Here is a 13,869-nt window from a genome sequence, read left to right as displayed (position 1 = left end):
CATATAGGAAAATCAAGTGTATACAGCACACAATGCATTCATTGTAACCTGCAAAGAGAGCTAACAAAATAATACGAAAATGATTTCATAACACAAACATCAGAGGCTGATCTATAAACATTTTACGCTCCACCGGCAAGGTATTCCCCCTTTGCACAATCTCAGGCTTCTCTGGAATGACTCCTTGTGACTCCTTTGCAGTCGTGCCTGAAGGCAAGGAGGGGAGGGGAGGAACTTCCTGACCTCTTCTAGGAGACAGTTCCAGAGGCATGAGGCAGACACTGAGAAAGCTCAGGCACAGACTGTCACCAAATGGGGCTTGGATAAGGGGAAGGGGCAGGGCTCTTTTTGTAGCAGGAGCTCCTCTGCATATTAGGCCATGTCCCCTGATGTAGCCAACCTTCCTGGAGCTTACAGTAGGTCCTGTACTAAGAGCCCTTTAAGCTGTTGAAGGACTGGCTACATCAGAGATGTGTGGCCTAATATGCAAAAGAGCTCCTGCTACAAAAAGAACCCTGGAAAGGGGAAACTGCCAGTAGACCTTGCTGGGAGGAATGAAGCTGCCAGATGGGAAAATGCAGGGAGAGGCTATCCTTCCAAGTTTGTGGGTCCCATGTCATGGGCACATGAAACTGCCTTATACTGAATCAGACCTTCAGTCCATCAAGGTCAGTATTGTCTGCTCAGACTGGCAGTGGCTCTCCAGGGCCTCAGGTGGAGGTTTTCCACATCCCATACTATCTTGTCCTTTTTCACTGGAGATGCTGGGGATTGAACCCAGGACTCTCTGCATACAAAAATTTTTGCTTTGTGAGCTACTGGTATTAAAGCTGTGAGCTACTGCAAAAAATAGTGTATTCTGGAGCCATTTTTTCTGAGTTAAGACAAAAATCTGTGAGCTAGCTCACGCTAACTCAGCTTAGGGGGAACACTGGTGAGCACCAACATCTTACATTGGACCCAGAAACTAATCTGCAGCCAATGAAGGGGCCTCAACTTTGAGTGACTAGTTCCTGCCAACTAGTGCAAGATAACAAATGGACTGCCATATTTTGCACCAGCTGTGGTTACCAGATTGACTCCAAGGGCAGCCCCAATACATAGCAGATAACAGTAATCAAGCCTCAATGGCAGGACTTTCAAAATCTATTCCAACACTGTAACCATTACACCACAATTGAGTCTACAACATCACACTGTTTTCTCTAACCAGAGCAAACTCAGTATGAGGAGAAACTAGTTGGGAGAGTCAATCAAAGAACAGCACGCTTTTAAACCTGCAACCAGCAATCTACAGATTTTTTAATGAAGTACATCTAATTTAACGTCTTGAGAAAGAGGTGGAGATGTGGGGGAGGGGGGAGGATTTTGTAGACATGGCACTGACATTGGCCTGGGGAAATGGGCAGTTCTAGAAGCTACTAGCGTGCATCAACACAGCCCTTGGAAAAGATCAGAGGAGATGGAGCAATTCTGGCAGCCAGTGCCGTGGCCCACGGCTATGTCTGCACTTGGGGAAGGCGTGGCTGGCACATTTGTGGGGAGAGTCACTGGCTAACTCATCTGCAGCAGAACAGATTCACTTGTCACCACCCCCAAACTGCCATGCAGAGGGTCCCAGGTTCAGTTCCTGGCATCTCCAGTCAAGCATGAAAGATCTCTGCCTCAGAGCATGGAGAACTCTGGTCAGGCAAGGTAAACGTGAGTGACTCAGATGGACCATAGAGTTGGATTTGGCAGAAGACAGCTCTCTACAAGTTGGATATCCTTGTTTTCAGAGACAGGGAAAGTTTTGGGGGGGTTGATGACAGCCCCGAGCAAGCGCAGCCAAGTCATGTAGCTCTGCCAGGGCCGTTCCCTGCTGGCTTGGTCCAAGCAGAGTGGCCTCAAAGCTGGGGGTGTGGACACAGCGCTAGGAAAATCTGAAGGAGTAGGAAAAGAGGAGGCCCCAACATGAGATGGATAGATTCCATAAAGGAAGGCATGACCTTCAATTTGCAAGACCAGAGCAAAGTGGTTAATGCTAAGGTGTTTTGAAGGTAATTCATTCACAGGGTCACCATGTGTCAACAGCAATTTGAAGGCACATCATACACACAGATAATTCTCCTGTGGTGTTGGGGTTTCTTTTCGTATTCAATGCATTATTATAAATCTATCTGTTAGGGATGCCGGACCCGCGCCCCCCTTGGGGTCTCCTGCTGCCAGGACTCACCTCTCTGCTGAGCGATGGATGGGGAATCACCCCCAAAACAAGAGAGGAACACCCAACTTTTCAGCAACTTGTCTACATGACCCGGAATGACATGGTATGTCAGGGACACCAGGGCAATGCTCTGATTTTGGGGTGAAAACTCTCTGGTAGAAGCTAATTCTACCATGGAGTTTTTGCCCAAAAACCAGAGCTTCACCCTGACATCCCCACCATGCCTACATCGTTTCCAAATCATGTTGGAAGTCATGTGGACATGTCACTAAAACATGCAATGAAACTCCCAGATCCCAGTAAGTCCAGCCCCAATCCCCTGCCAGCTGCCTGGAGTGACCTGGCAACTCTATTGTGTGTATGTATTTATCCATTCATTTACTTTATTTATACCCTGTTGTTTTCATCAGTGGAGACGCAAAGCAGCTTCTATTGTTCTCCGCTCCTCCATGTTGCCCTCACGGCAACCCTGTGAGTTAGGTTAGGCTGAGAGTGCGTGACTGGCCCAAGGTCACCCGGCAAGCCTCCATTGCAGAGTGGGGATCTGAACCTGGGTTTCTGAGATCAAGTCCAACACTTTCGTTATTGCGCCGAAGCAGGCTCTCTGTATAACCTGTAAATGTCTTGAAATTTAATTTGGGCTTGAGATGAATTGGTCTCCGCCGCATTATAAAGAATAACTCTCCCCTTCCCCTTAATCAGACCCACCCCCAATCCAGTGACTTCACTTGTCTTCCTTGTCGTCTTCTACCCCCATTCATCGCACCGGGATGCTGCAGCTTCAGCTCAAAGCTACATTTGCCAGCAGGCTGCACTGAGAAACAATCAGGCAGGCACACCTGTGAATCTTGGACATATTCCTCACTCCTAAACGAGAACGGGACGGAGAGCCAGGGACTCTCGGGGTTCTATTTCCAGCCCTTCGCAGCTGACACCATACACCGGCTTGGACTGAAGGGTTAACCTTGCTGTGCCTTAGTTTTTCCCACCTGTAAAATCAATATTTTTCAGGTTTTCAGGCCGATTCGTCACTCCAGCTTTGGTTTGTTTCAGCAGGGCCAAAAAACACAACCTCCTACTGTGCTGTTCATCGGCCGGTTTATGCCATTTCAGCAAACAGTGCATTAGTCATTAAATACAAATTAAAAGCTTCCATCAGTGCAGCCGCCTATGCAAAATGGAAGGCACTTTGTAAAGGAAAGAGGAGGGGGGGGGGCGGGATCTTGAGCAGTCCTTCTCCCTCCAAGACAGTATGCATCTGATGCGTTTGACACTAGCCAGACAGAAATATTTTCATTTAAAACAACATTAGACTGTTCATTTGTCAAAATTATGCCAGCTGCCATGTTTATTCGGCAGAAAGGAATGCAACTTTCACAGGCAACAGTATTGCCGGGGGGGGGGGGGGGTAGCTGTGTTAGTCCAGCGTAGCAAAAGAGAACAGAAGCCCGGTCGTATATGAAAGACTAACAACTATAAACTAGAATTGCCAAAAGCCAGATCGCTTGGGATTACAGTGACGCTCCCAACTACAAAGATAAGGTTGCGAGTAGGGTTGTCAGGTCTCCCATGGCCACTGGCGGAGGATGGGGGGTAGGATTGCCAGATGAAGGTTGGGGAACTCTTGGAGATTTGAGGATGGAGCCACAGCATCCAGTGCCCCTCCTCAAACTCCCCCCCCCCACAAATTTCAAAAAGATTGGACCAGGTGGTCCAATTTTCTGAGCCCCCAAAGATGGTGCCCCTATCTTTCATTATTTCCAAATAGAGGAAAAGCATTTAAAAAGTGTGGAGAAAATGGGTGCTTCAGAAGGTGGGATCTAGGGCATTATACATTGTTGAGGTTTCTCCCCTCCCCAAACTCCACCCACCACAGGGTCCACCCCCAAATCTCCAACTCAGAGCTAGCAACTCCATGCCATGTGGAAGTAGGAGAAACAAAAACACTGGAGGCAATCCAGAAAATTTGGTGCCTCTAACTAAAAAAAACCAAACAAACAGCTCCTCTCCCCAAGAGCCCCAGATACCATGGATCAATTCTTCATTATACCTTAGGACAGGGGTGTCAAACATGCGGCCCAGTGGTCAAATCAGGCCCCCAGAGGGCTTCTATCATGCCCCTGAGCAAATGCCATCCGCTTCCTTCTCCCTCTCTCTTGCTTCCTTCTGCATCTCAACTTGCTTGCAAGGCTTGCTCAATCACACAGGAGCTACAGAGCAAAACCTCCATTTTCTCCATTAGTTGAGACTCCTCTCGCTCCTGGTCTCCTGGGGAGGGAAGGAAAGAGCCAGAACTTCCTTTGCCAAGTTTCCTGGATCCCATGGGGGGGGGGGGGAATACAAAGAAAGCACTTTTAAGAACAACAAGTGCTAATGTTTTAAGCGTGTTTTATTTTAAGAGGTTTTAAAAAAAAACTTTAGTCCTGTTTGTCTGTGTCCTTTAAAAAGTTTATCTCTCTGCTACCTAATCTTAAATAGGTGCACACATGGCCTGACCCTACACAGCCTGGCCCAACAAGGTCTCATTTATGTCAGATCCGTCCCTCATAACCAATGAGTTAGACACCCCTGCCTTAAGGGAATCAATCTCCATGGGGAATAATGGAGTGCTCAGCAGACATAACTCCCCCCCCCGACACTTTCTGATAACCCTGAAATGGGGGGAGGGCCTCCAAATAGGGTTGCCAATCCCCAGGTGGGGGCAGGGGAGCCCCTGGTTTGGAGGCCCTCCCCCCACTTCAGGGTCATCAGAAAACAGGGGGAGGGGAGGGAAATGTCTGCTGGGCTTTCTATTATTCCCTATAGAGACTTATTCCCATAGAAAATAATGGAGAATTGATCTGCAGGCATCAGAGGCTCCTGGGGGGCTGCTTTTTGAGGTAGAGGCACTCCCCAAAGTACCCCCCCCCAGGTTTCAAAAGGATTGGACCAGGGGATCCAATTCTATGAGCCCCAAAAGAAGGTGCCCCTATCCTTCATTATTTCCTATGGAAGGAAGGCATTTTAAAAGGTGTGTGGGTCCCTTTATATGTGATGGCCAGAACTCCCTTTGGAGTTCAATTCTGCTTGTCACATCCTTGCTCCTGGCTCCACCCCAGTGTCTCCTGACTCCACCTCCAAAGTCCCCAGATATTTCTTGAATTGGACTTGGCAACCCTACCTCTAAACAAGGGCATCCCCTGCCCCCAACTGGGGATCGACAACTCTGGTCAGTTGGGACATATTCTTCCTCCTCCTCCTCTTTGCTTTTCAAAATACAGTAACTCTTCATTGCTGTGTGGATGCAGCTCTTCTTCCTACTTAATTGCTTTTTATTTCAGTCACATGTTTTCTGGTGATAGGAAGAAAAAAACAATAGCTACCTGTTATCTGAAACAGATGGTTTGTGGGTAGCTGCACAGTGATATGTTACGCTGATTAGACATAGGTAGATTTTCTCACTTCTGCTGCTTTATTGTTCTGCTGTGTTGTGCCTTGCCGGTATAATGAGGGGATTTTTTCTAAAATTAATTCCAGAACGTGAAATTTCAAATCTGCTGTGGTTTGCAGTGCTTATAGGTCATCTGTATCTCTCCCTCTATGGGGGGGGGGGACTATCTTTTTGTCCTAAAATTGTACACAAGCAAGTCAGGGAAAGAGTGTACTGAGCAGAGGGGAAAGATGACTGCTGTATCATTAAAGCACTGCATTTAGTGGGGAACTCAAAAAAAGTATTCATATTTGAATGCCAAAGCAGACAAAACCCTCTGTGTGGAAGCATCCAAGGAAATGTGTTTACCTGGCAGGGGTGGAAGGATCTTCTTTGCATATTAGGCCACACACCTCTGATGTAGCCAATCCTCCAAGAGCTTACAAGGCTCTTTTTTTGTAAGCTCTTGGAGGATTGGCTACATCAGGGGCGTGTGGCCTGATATGCAAAGGAGCTCCTGCTAGAATTCCACCCCTGCCTGAAAGTAAGATAATGTACCTTTACCTTGATTCCTTTCTTTGGGACACAAGCCCATGGCTTGTGAACTGTTGCTTAGACAACCAGCCTGGTCAGTTTTTGTCTGGCCCAAGATACAGTTTGTTCTAGTTGTCATTTTGTATATAATTAAATAGTATATATTTTACTATTATTTTCATTTACTGAATTAGCACTCTGGGTCCTGTTAGAAAGAAAACCAGCCGACACCTCAACTGCAGTCAGAATTTATTTATTTAATTTATATTCTGCCCACCCCACCAAAGCAGGCTCAGGGTGGCTTACATATTCATGTATGGACATGAAACACAAAATACAATTAAAACATAAAACCATAAAAATATTAAATGCCCTCCCCAAGGCTGCTTTCACCTTTAAAAACAAACCTGCCGGAGTTGGATCCTCCTGATGTGATCCCCTATCACATCCAATTTGGCCCTGAGCCTGTAGCGTTTCTCTTGACCCACGAAAGCATCTCGCATCATCCTTCTCTTACATTCTCTTCTTTGAGTCTGCTGGGCTCCGAACAAAGAACTCGATACACACATTTTCCATTAGGTGTCCTTTCCTGACGCTTCAGGAATCCGACACAGGTGCAAAGGCACAAGCGAGCATTAATTCCATTGCCATTGAGCCGATAACATGTTCCTAATCAGTCTTAATGTATGTGAGAAAGAATGAGGGTAAGCGGCGTATCTCATCGCAGACTCAAAAGAACAGCAGCGATTACAGGAGAGAAAAGCAGATACCAATACTTGGAGCTGTGCAATCCAAGGAAGTGTTTTTAATAAGTATTTCTAATTGATACATATTCTCTTTCAAATCGGGTGCTAATCTGAAACAAGCAGCCAGCAAAAGGCCTATTCTTTGGTGTTGACTTTCTCTCCGATCCAAAAACCACACCCTGCTGGCTCCGGGCTTCATGCTAAGCAGAAGGAAAATGAAACTGTAGGCATTTCCCCATTGCGATCTAAGATACCAGCCTAAAGTGCTAGCGAGATAAGAGCGGTGAAAAGATTTTGGCCTCTAAATTCATGCTGCAAGGTGTGAACAAAAACGTCGCAATTGCCTCTGTTGACCTGGCAAATGGACCCAACTGCCAGGGCAGGGAGAATTCAGAATTGAGATGGACTGAAATTAGATGTTCAGTGAAAGAATGTGAAGGTCCTAGTCGAGAACGCCTCTGGGTTTCTTGGAAAGCATCTGGGGCAACCTTGGCCCATCTCACACCCATCTTCAGGCACCTCCAGAATGCTTTCACAAACATGTGAAGACTATTAGGGTTGCCAGTTCCAGGATGAGAAATCTGGAGATTTTTTTAGGGGGGGTTGGGGAGTGGAGAGACTTCAATGCGGCATAACGTCATAGAGTCTACCTTCCAAAGCAGCCATCTTCTCCAGGGGAACTGACCCCTGTCACCAAGAGATCAGTTGTGATAGCAGGACATCTCCAGCCACCACCTGGAGGTTGGCAATCCTAGAATCTCTGGACAGAACAGCAGCTGTGTGACAGTGCAAAGCTAAGCAGTCATGCCCTTCTAAATCCACTGAAGCCAATGGGCTTAGCAGGGTTAACCCTACTTAAGGACTGCATTAGTAGCCCACCACAGCAAAAGCAAGAGTCTTGTGGTATCTTAAAGAAAAGCCAGGGCTGGCCCTAGACTATCTAGCACCCTAGGCAAGGCTAACTTCTGGCAGCCACCATTAGCACACTTGCATGAAAAATACCGCAGCGATAATTGCAGAGAAGGTCTCCAACTAGAATACACCTTTATTACTCCCCAATTATCTCTATGGTACCCAACACCGCCATGCATCACAAAAGTTTCAACACACACATACAATAGTACACAAGCCCTGGCAGCAGGCCCATCTGGACTATGCGCCTGACAAATTTGTATTCTATGAACCAAATTTGTGAATGCAGGAGACATGACGATTCAAGTTATCAGAAGAAACTGTAGTTCCAGACATACCTGTTAAAATCCATGCTGGTCCCAGTATTAATAGAGAAGAACAGAACTTCCATTGACCATCAGTGTCAAGGACAGGTTCAACACATAAAGTTGCGTTATACTCAGAGTTTTAGTCAATCCAAATCTTGATTGTCTACTGTAACAGGCAGCAGCTGTCCAGGGTGTAAAGCAGAGATCTTTCCCATCACCTACTGGCTGATCTTTACAACTGAAGATTCCAGGGATTGAGCCTGGTACTCTGGATGCAAAACAGATGCTCTATCACTGAGCCATGGTCTCCTCTATGCTGAACTTACAACACAAAACCTTTTGAGAAGTGACTCATACAGTCAAAATGCTACATAGTCAACATGTGAAGAGCTGAAAATACCTTCAGGAATCCAACAACATCACATTGCTGCTGGAGGTTTTTTTTAAAAAAATGGCGGAATGCCACACTCGGCATTATAATTCCAATTTGTGTATGCTTTGGGAATGTCCAGAAGAGCAAAGTCAGATGTCGAGATAAGAAATTGGTAGGGCCATTTATCCTTAACTCCCTGACCTGGGTGGGCCAGGCTAGCCCAATCTCATCAGTTCTTGGGAGCTAAATTAGTTATTTGGGTGAGAGATTACCAAAGAAGTCTGAGGTCACCATGCAGAGGCAGGCAATGGCAAGCCACCTTTCAAACTCTAAGGGGTTGCCATGTCAGCTGCAACTTGATGACACTTTCCCCCATTGGTTATCCTTGATATATTAAACCTGTGTCTGGACTTTACTACTTCAGTGGTCAGCTGGGAGCTCAGATGACTGATTGCCCCTCCATATATACATAAAATCCCCGCACATATAAAAGATTTCAGCCTAACTTTCTCCGTGTTCAGGGTTTTCTTGTTGTTAATAGAAGAGTATTCCATCACGTAAGCCCCCAGATGAACTCAGAAGCAGTATGGCCCACACAGCTCTGTCACCTGAATCACCACAAGGTTTTAAAACAGCTCTCTAAAATCAGCATCTGTTCCAATCACACACCACCATACCCCATCTGATTGTGCCCCTGTGCAATAAGAAGATCAGAGAAGCCATGTTGGGTCAGGCCAATGGCTCATCCAGTCCAACACACTGTCACGCAGTGGCCAAAAAAACCCAGGTGCTATCAGGAGGTCCATCAGTGGGGTCAGGACACTAGAAGCCCTCCCACTGTTGCCCCTCCAGCACCAAGAATACAGAGTATCACTTGCCCCAGACAGAGAATTCCAGCTATACCTTGTAGCTAAAAGCCACTAATGGCCTTCTGCTCCATATGTTTATCCAATCCCCTTTTGAAGCTGGCTATGCTTGCAGTTGCCACCACCTCCTGTGGCAGTGAATTCCATGTGTTAATCACCCTTTGGGTGAAGGACTTCCTTTTATCCGTTCTAACCCAACTTCTCAGCAATTTCAATGAGTGCCCAAGAGTTCTTGTATTGTGAGAAAGGGGGAAAGTACTTCTTTCTCTACCTCCTCTATCCCATGCATAATCTTGTAAACCTCTGTTTTGTCACCTTTCAGTTGTTGCTTCTCCAAGCTAAAGAGCCCCAAGGCTTACATGATTAATTGGTTGTTGCCACCATAGAGCCTCACTCATTAAAAAAAAAAAAAGACAGCCCTAAATACTATCCTTAAGCCTCTGTGGACTCCAAGGAAATCCTGCCAGAGACAAGAGAAAGATGCTTCCTCTCTGGGTGCAGGAAAGTGCCATCCATCTGCAGCCAACTTATGGCATCTTAAGGCAAGAGATGATCAGAGGTGATTTGCCGTTGCTTGTCTCTGCATCATGACCCTGGACTTCCTTGGTGGTCTCCCATCCAAAGAGTAACCAGGGCTGACCTTCCTCAGTAGCTCCCAAGATCTGACAAGACCAGGCTAGCCTAGGCTATTCAGGCTCACCTGGGCTATACTGTGGAAATGTACAAGGATAAAATAGATTCTGAAAAGGCATATTCTGTAGGCCTTTCTCCTGGCTGCAACGCGGGCTGAATAGCAACAGTCTCAGTTATGCACCTAAGAGATTAAGGAGAGCAGAATGAGTCAAGGAGAAAGAATACTTGAAGCCGATTATCCTAAACTGAAACTGTGGATTGGCCTCTCTGGGAAGCCTCCATGCTGAAGGCGTTCAATACTGTCCTGGAGGAAAAATGACGACAACATACTCCTTGGGAAAAGGAACACCACTTTCCACCATTGCAAAAGACTTCTTGAGAAGCAAGTTCTTGGAGCTTTTGCAAAACAGTCCTTTAGCTTCCTTGAAAGGGCAGCATTTGCCTTGTAAAAAAACAAACACACACCAACCTTCTTGTCCACATCACTGTCTTCAAAGAAGCTCACCAGAATCTCTTAGCACACAGAGCGCAAGATACACTTGCCCAAAAGAACAGGGGACAAGCTAGACCTAGATTCTAGTCCAGTAGCACCTTAGAGAGCAGCAAGATTTTCAGGGCCAGATTAACAGTTAGGTCAATTAGGCACTGGTCTATGCCTCCCCCCGCCTCCAGCCTGCAAACACAGCCAGCAACTGAGCCACTCTGTCCGACTTGCCTGGTGTGTCTGCTGCTGGCGTCATCACCAAGTTTGCCTCTCCCCCACAACTCTGTTAAAGGGGCTTTCGAGAAAGTGCCTGCAGGTTGCAGCAGGGGCTGCGGGTAGCGGGGTAGACGCTTAGATTGAGATAATTTGCAAGGGGCCCCTTAGATTTTGACTGCCTAGGGGCCTCCACAGGGTTTAATCCGGCACTGCTTCAAGAGTCAATGCTCCCTTCATCTGATAAAAGCAAACAAGCCAGCATCCAATACAGCCAGCAATTCCAACTCAATGTATCCAGCTACACCACCGGGATTTACAGTGGAGTCTGACCAGAACAGAAAAATATTACATTGGAGGGGAGGGGGGGTGTTTGATCTGCAGTTGCTCTTTCAAACTTGGAAGTTACACCAACGTAGTGATGAATATGCAGATGTGAACTTTTAGTCACATCTTAGAACTCCGTTTACCTTGACTTACGAGGGGTGGTGAATTGCCAAAGATACCATTTTTTTGCTCAATTATCAGTGATCTGTTAGATCTAGATGAAATTGCCAGTTCTCACTCATTCCTGCTACAGACCTTCCCTCCCACCATCATTCCTCAGAGTCCCTCATCCTCCAGGAACACAATTTTGCAGGCATCAGTGAGCTGCAGTGGAAAGAGAAGGCAGAAAAGTTCTGCTCCGCTGATGGGAAATTTAGTCTGGGTCCAACCAGTTATCCTTCTGCACCTTCGCTGAGCTAGTTTAAAGAAGTAAGCAGTGACACACGAAAGCGCCTACCCTACCAAAAAGTTAGAGTCTTCAAGGAGCTACCGGACTCCAGCTCTTTTCTACTGCTGCAGACAGACTAACATGACTACCCATCTTGATCTGCACCCCACTGAGCTGCTCCTTCTCTAGGGCTGTCAAGATCCTCCAGTTACCAGTGGGGATGGGCGTAAGCTTGCCAGCTCCAGCTAGAAAACTCCAGGAAATTTGGGGGTGGAGGCTGGGGAGGACAGGGACCTCAGGGGTGCCACAGCCTCCACCCTCCAGTCCAAAGCATCCATTTCCTCCAGGGAAACTGGTCCCCGCAGTCTGGAGACAAGCTGTAATTCTAGGGGATCCCTAGGTCCCACCTGGAGGCTGGCATCCCTATCTTGCTTGCGTGTTTCTTAAAAAAGAGAATGAAGATGGTAAGAAAAACCTGCCACTGCTCTGTGCACCGCTACCAGGAAGTAGAACTTCTTCAATTCTACTCCACCCTTACTGCTACCCAAACATTAGGACCAAGCTCAGGGACTCTGGAAGAGCCAAGGTGACCTTGCAGAAGGCCACGGGATTTTCTGCTCCGACCTGGCAGGGCACACAGAAGCAGGCTGCACTTTCAAACACCTCTAGTTTGCTGCAATGCCTCCCATCCCCTCTTTAAGCATGTCCTCATGAGAACTGCAAGTAAATAATTGCAACGTGGGGAGGGGAGTCATCAAAATACAGCTCACAAAAGCCAGAAACGGGCAAGTTCCCAGCTCTGCCCAAAACCACCAGCAGAACACAGTTCAAGTCCAGCAGCACCTTTAAGACCAACAAAGTGTTATCCCTAGTATAAGCTTTCACACGCACACACCATTTTTTCATTCTTCAGATACTGGTCTGAGGAAGCGTGTGTGCCCAGGAAAGATTATCCCCAGAATAAAACTTAACTGGCCTTAAAGGTGCTGCTGGACTCAAACTTGGTTCTGCTACGTCACACTAACACAGCTGCCTACCAGTGTTCCCTCCGAGCCGAGTTAGCATGAGCCAGCTCACAGATTTTTAGCCTCCAGCTCACACGTTTCGGTCTTCGCTCAGGAAGGATGACCCTGGGCCCAGAGCACGCTCATTTATGCAGCAGCTCACCACTTTATGAACATATGAAGCTGCTTTATACTGAATCAGACCGGCAGCAGCTCTCCGGGGTCTCAAGCCGAGGTTTTTCACACCTACTTGCCTGGATCCTTTTTCAGTTGGAGATGGCGGAGACTGAACCTGGAGATTGAGCCTGGGACCTTCCCACCTACCAAGCAGATGTTCTCCCACTGCGCCACCGTCCCTCACTCGAATGCCAGTAGCTCACACAACTTTCATGCCAGTAGCTCACAAAGCAGAATTTTTGCTCGCAAGCCCCTGCAGCTTAGAGGGAGCATAGCCTACCTGAACCAAAGCCCCCAGCCTACAACTGCGGGTGTTTGTGTGTGTGTGTGTGGGGGGGGCTGTTTCTCCCCCACTGCTTGGAGGCCGCTCTGCAATCGGCACACGCCAGCCTCTCGGGGAGGGGCCAGGGCCAGTTCACACGCCCCCTTTCCCCCCCCGAGCGGCGCCACGTGCACCGACGGCGCTCCCCCGAGGAGCCTGTCAGGCTGCTCCGTTGCCCGCAGCGCCAGCAAGGGAAACGTTCCCAGGCTCCTCGCGGGCAGCCAAAGGGGGACCCGCCGCTTGCACGCACTAACCTTGCAGCCCGGGAGGGTTCGGGGCGCCCGCGTCGCCGTCTCCCATTCCCCCAGCACCACCTTTGGCCCGCCTGGAAGGCCACAGAGAGTCGGAGCGGCCAAGCAGGCGCAAGTTCCCCCAGCGTCGGCGGCTGGGAAAGTTTGACCTCCTGACTTCCTCCTGGCGCGCTGTAACCGTACACCTGACTTTCTTCGGGGAATAATTAGCAACCTGCTTCCTGAGTTACCTGGGCTCGCCTGACCTGTTTCTCTCGCCGGTGACATCATCGCAGCCGCCTTTGATCGCCCGCCCGCCGCGGCCGGCGCCGCACTTGCCTGCCTTTTGGGACCCTCCTCCGGCCCGTTCCCCTCTCTTTCGCCCTGTTTACGAAATCTCGGCCTCGGTTACTTTCGCTTTGAGGCAGAGGGCCGCTGGCGAGAAGTTTGCTGCTGTTCAGCCGGCCGCCCCACGCTTGGCGATCCCGAAGAGTGTTGGGGAAGACCTTGGCAAGAGGGGGAAGAAAGATTCGCTGGGTTGCCAGCTCCTGCTCGGGAAAGACTTGGGGGGGGGGGGCAGGGAGGGCGAGAGTTGGGAAGGGAGCCATGCTGTATGATCTTTGGTTGCCAGCTCTTGAGAAATACTCGGAGTTTTTTTTTGGGGGGGGGGGGGGTTGAAGCCTGAAGAGCAGAAGGACCTCTGCACCGTACAGTGCCGTACAGTCCACCCTCCAAAG

The 13,869-nt window shown here is 48.3% G+C and overlaps 1 protein-coding gene across 1 annotated transcript in view; it reads right to left on the bottom strand.

The window, feature by feature from the left end:
• Positions 1–13,300, bottom strand: part of NAALADL2 (N-acetylated alpha-linked acidic dipeptidase like 2) — a 937,215-nt gene extending 923,915 nt beyond the window's left edge. Inside the window, exon 1 of the mRNA XM_060242532.1 lies at positions 13,157–13,300. Coding sequence (XP_060098515.1) covers positions 13,157–13,202 — 46 coding nt within the window. The 5' untranslated portion in view covers positions 13,203–13,300. The remainder of the gene's footprint in view (positions 1–13,156) is intronic.
• Between the last annotated feature and the right edge of the window lie 569 nt (positions 13,301–13,869).

Source organism: Heteronotia binoei, chromosome 6 (genome assembly GCF_032191835.1).
Source record: "Heteronotia binoei isolate CCM8104 ecotype False Entrance Well chromosome 6, APGP_CSIRO_Hbin_v1, whole genome shotgun sequence".
In the NCBI taxonomy this organism is placed as follows: Eukaryota; Metazoa; Chordata; class Lepidosauria; order Squamata; family Gekkonidae; genus Heteronotia; species Heteronotia binoei.
This window is presented reverse-complemented; position numbering and strand designations above follow the sequence as displayed.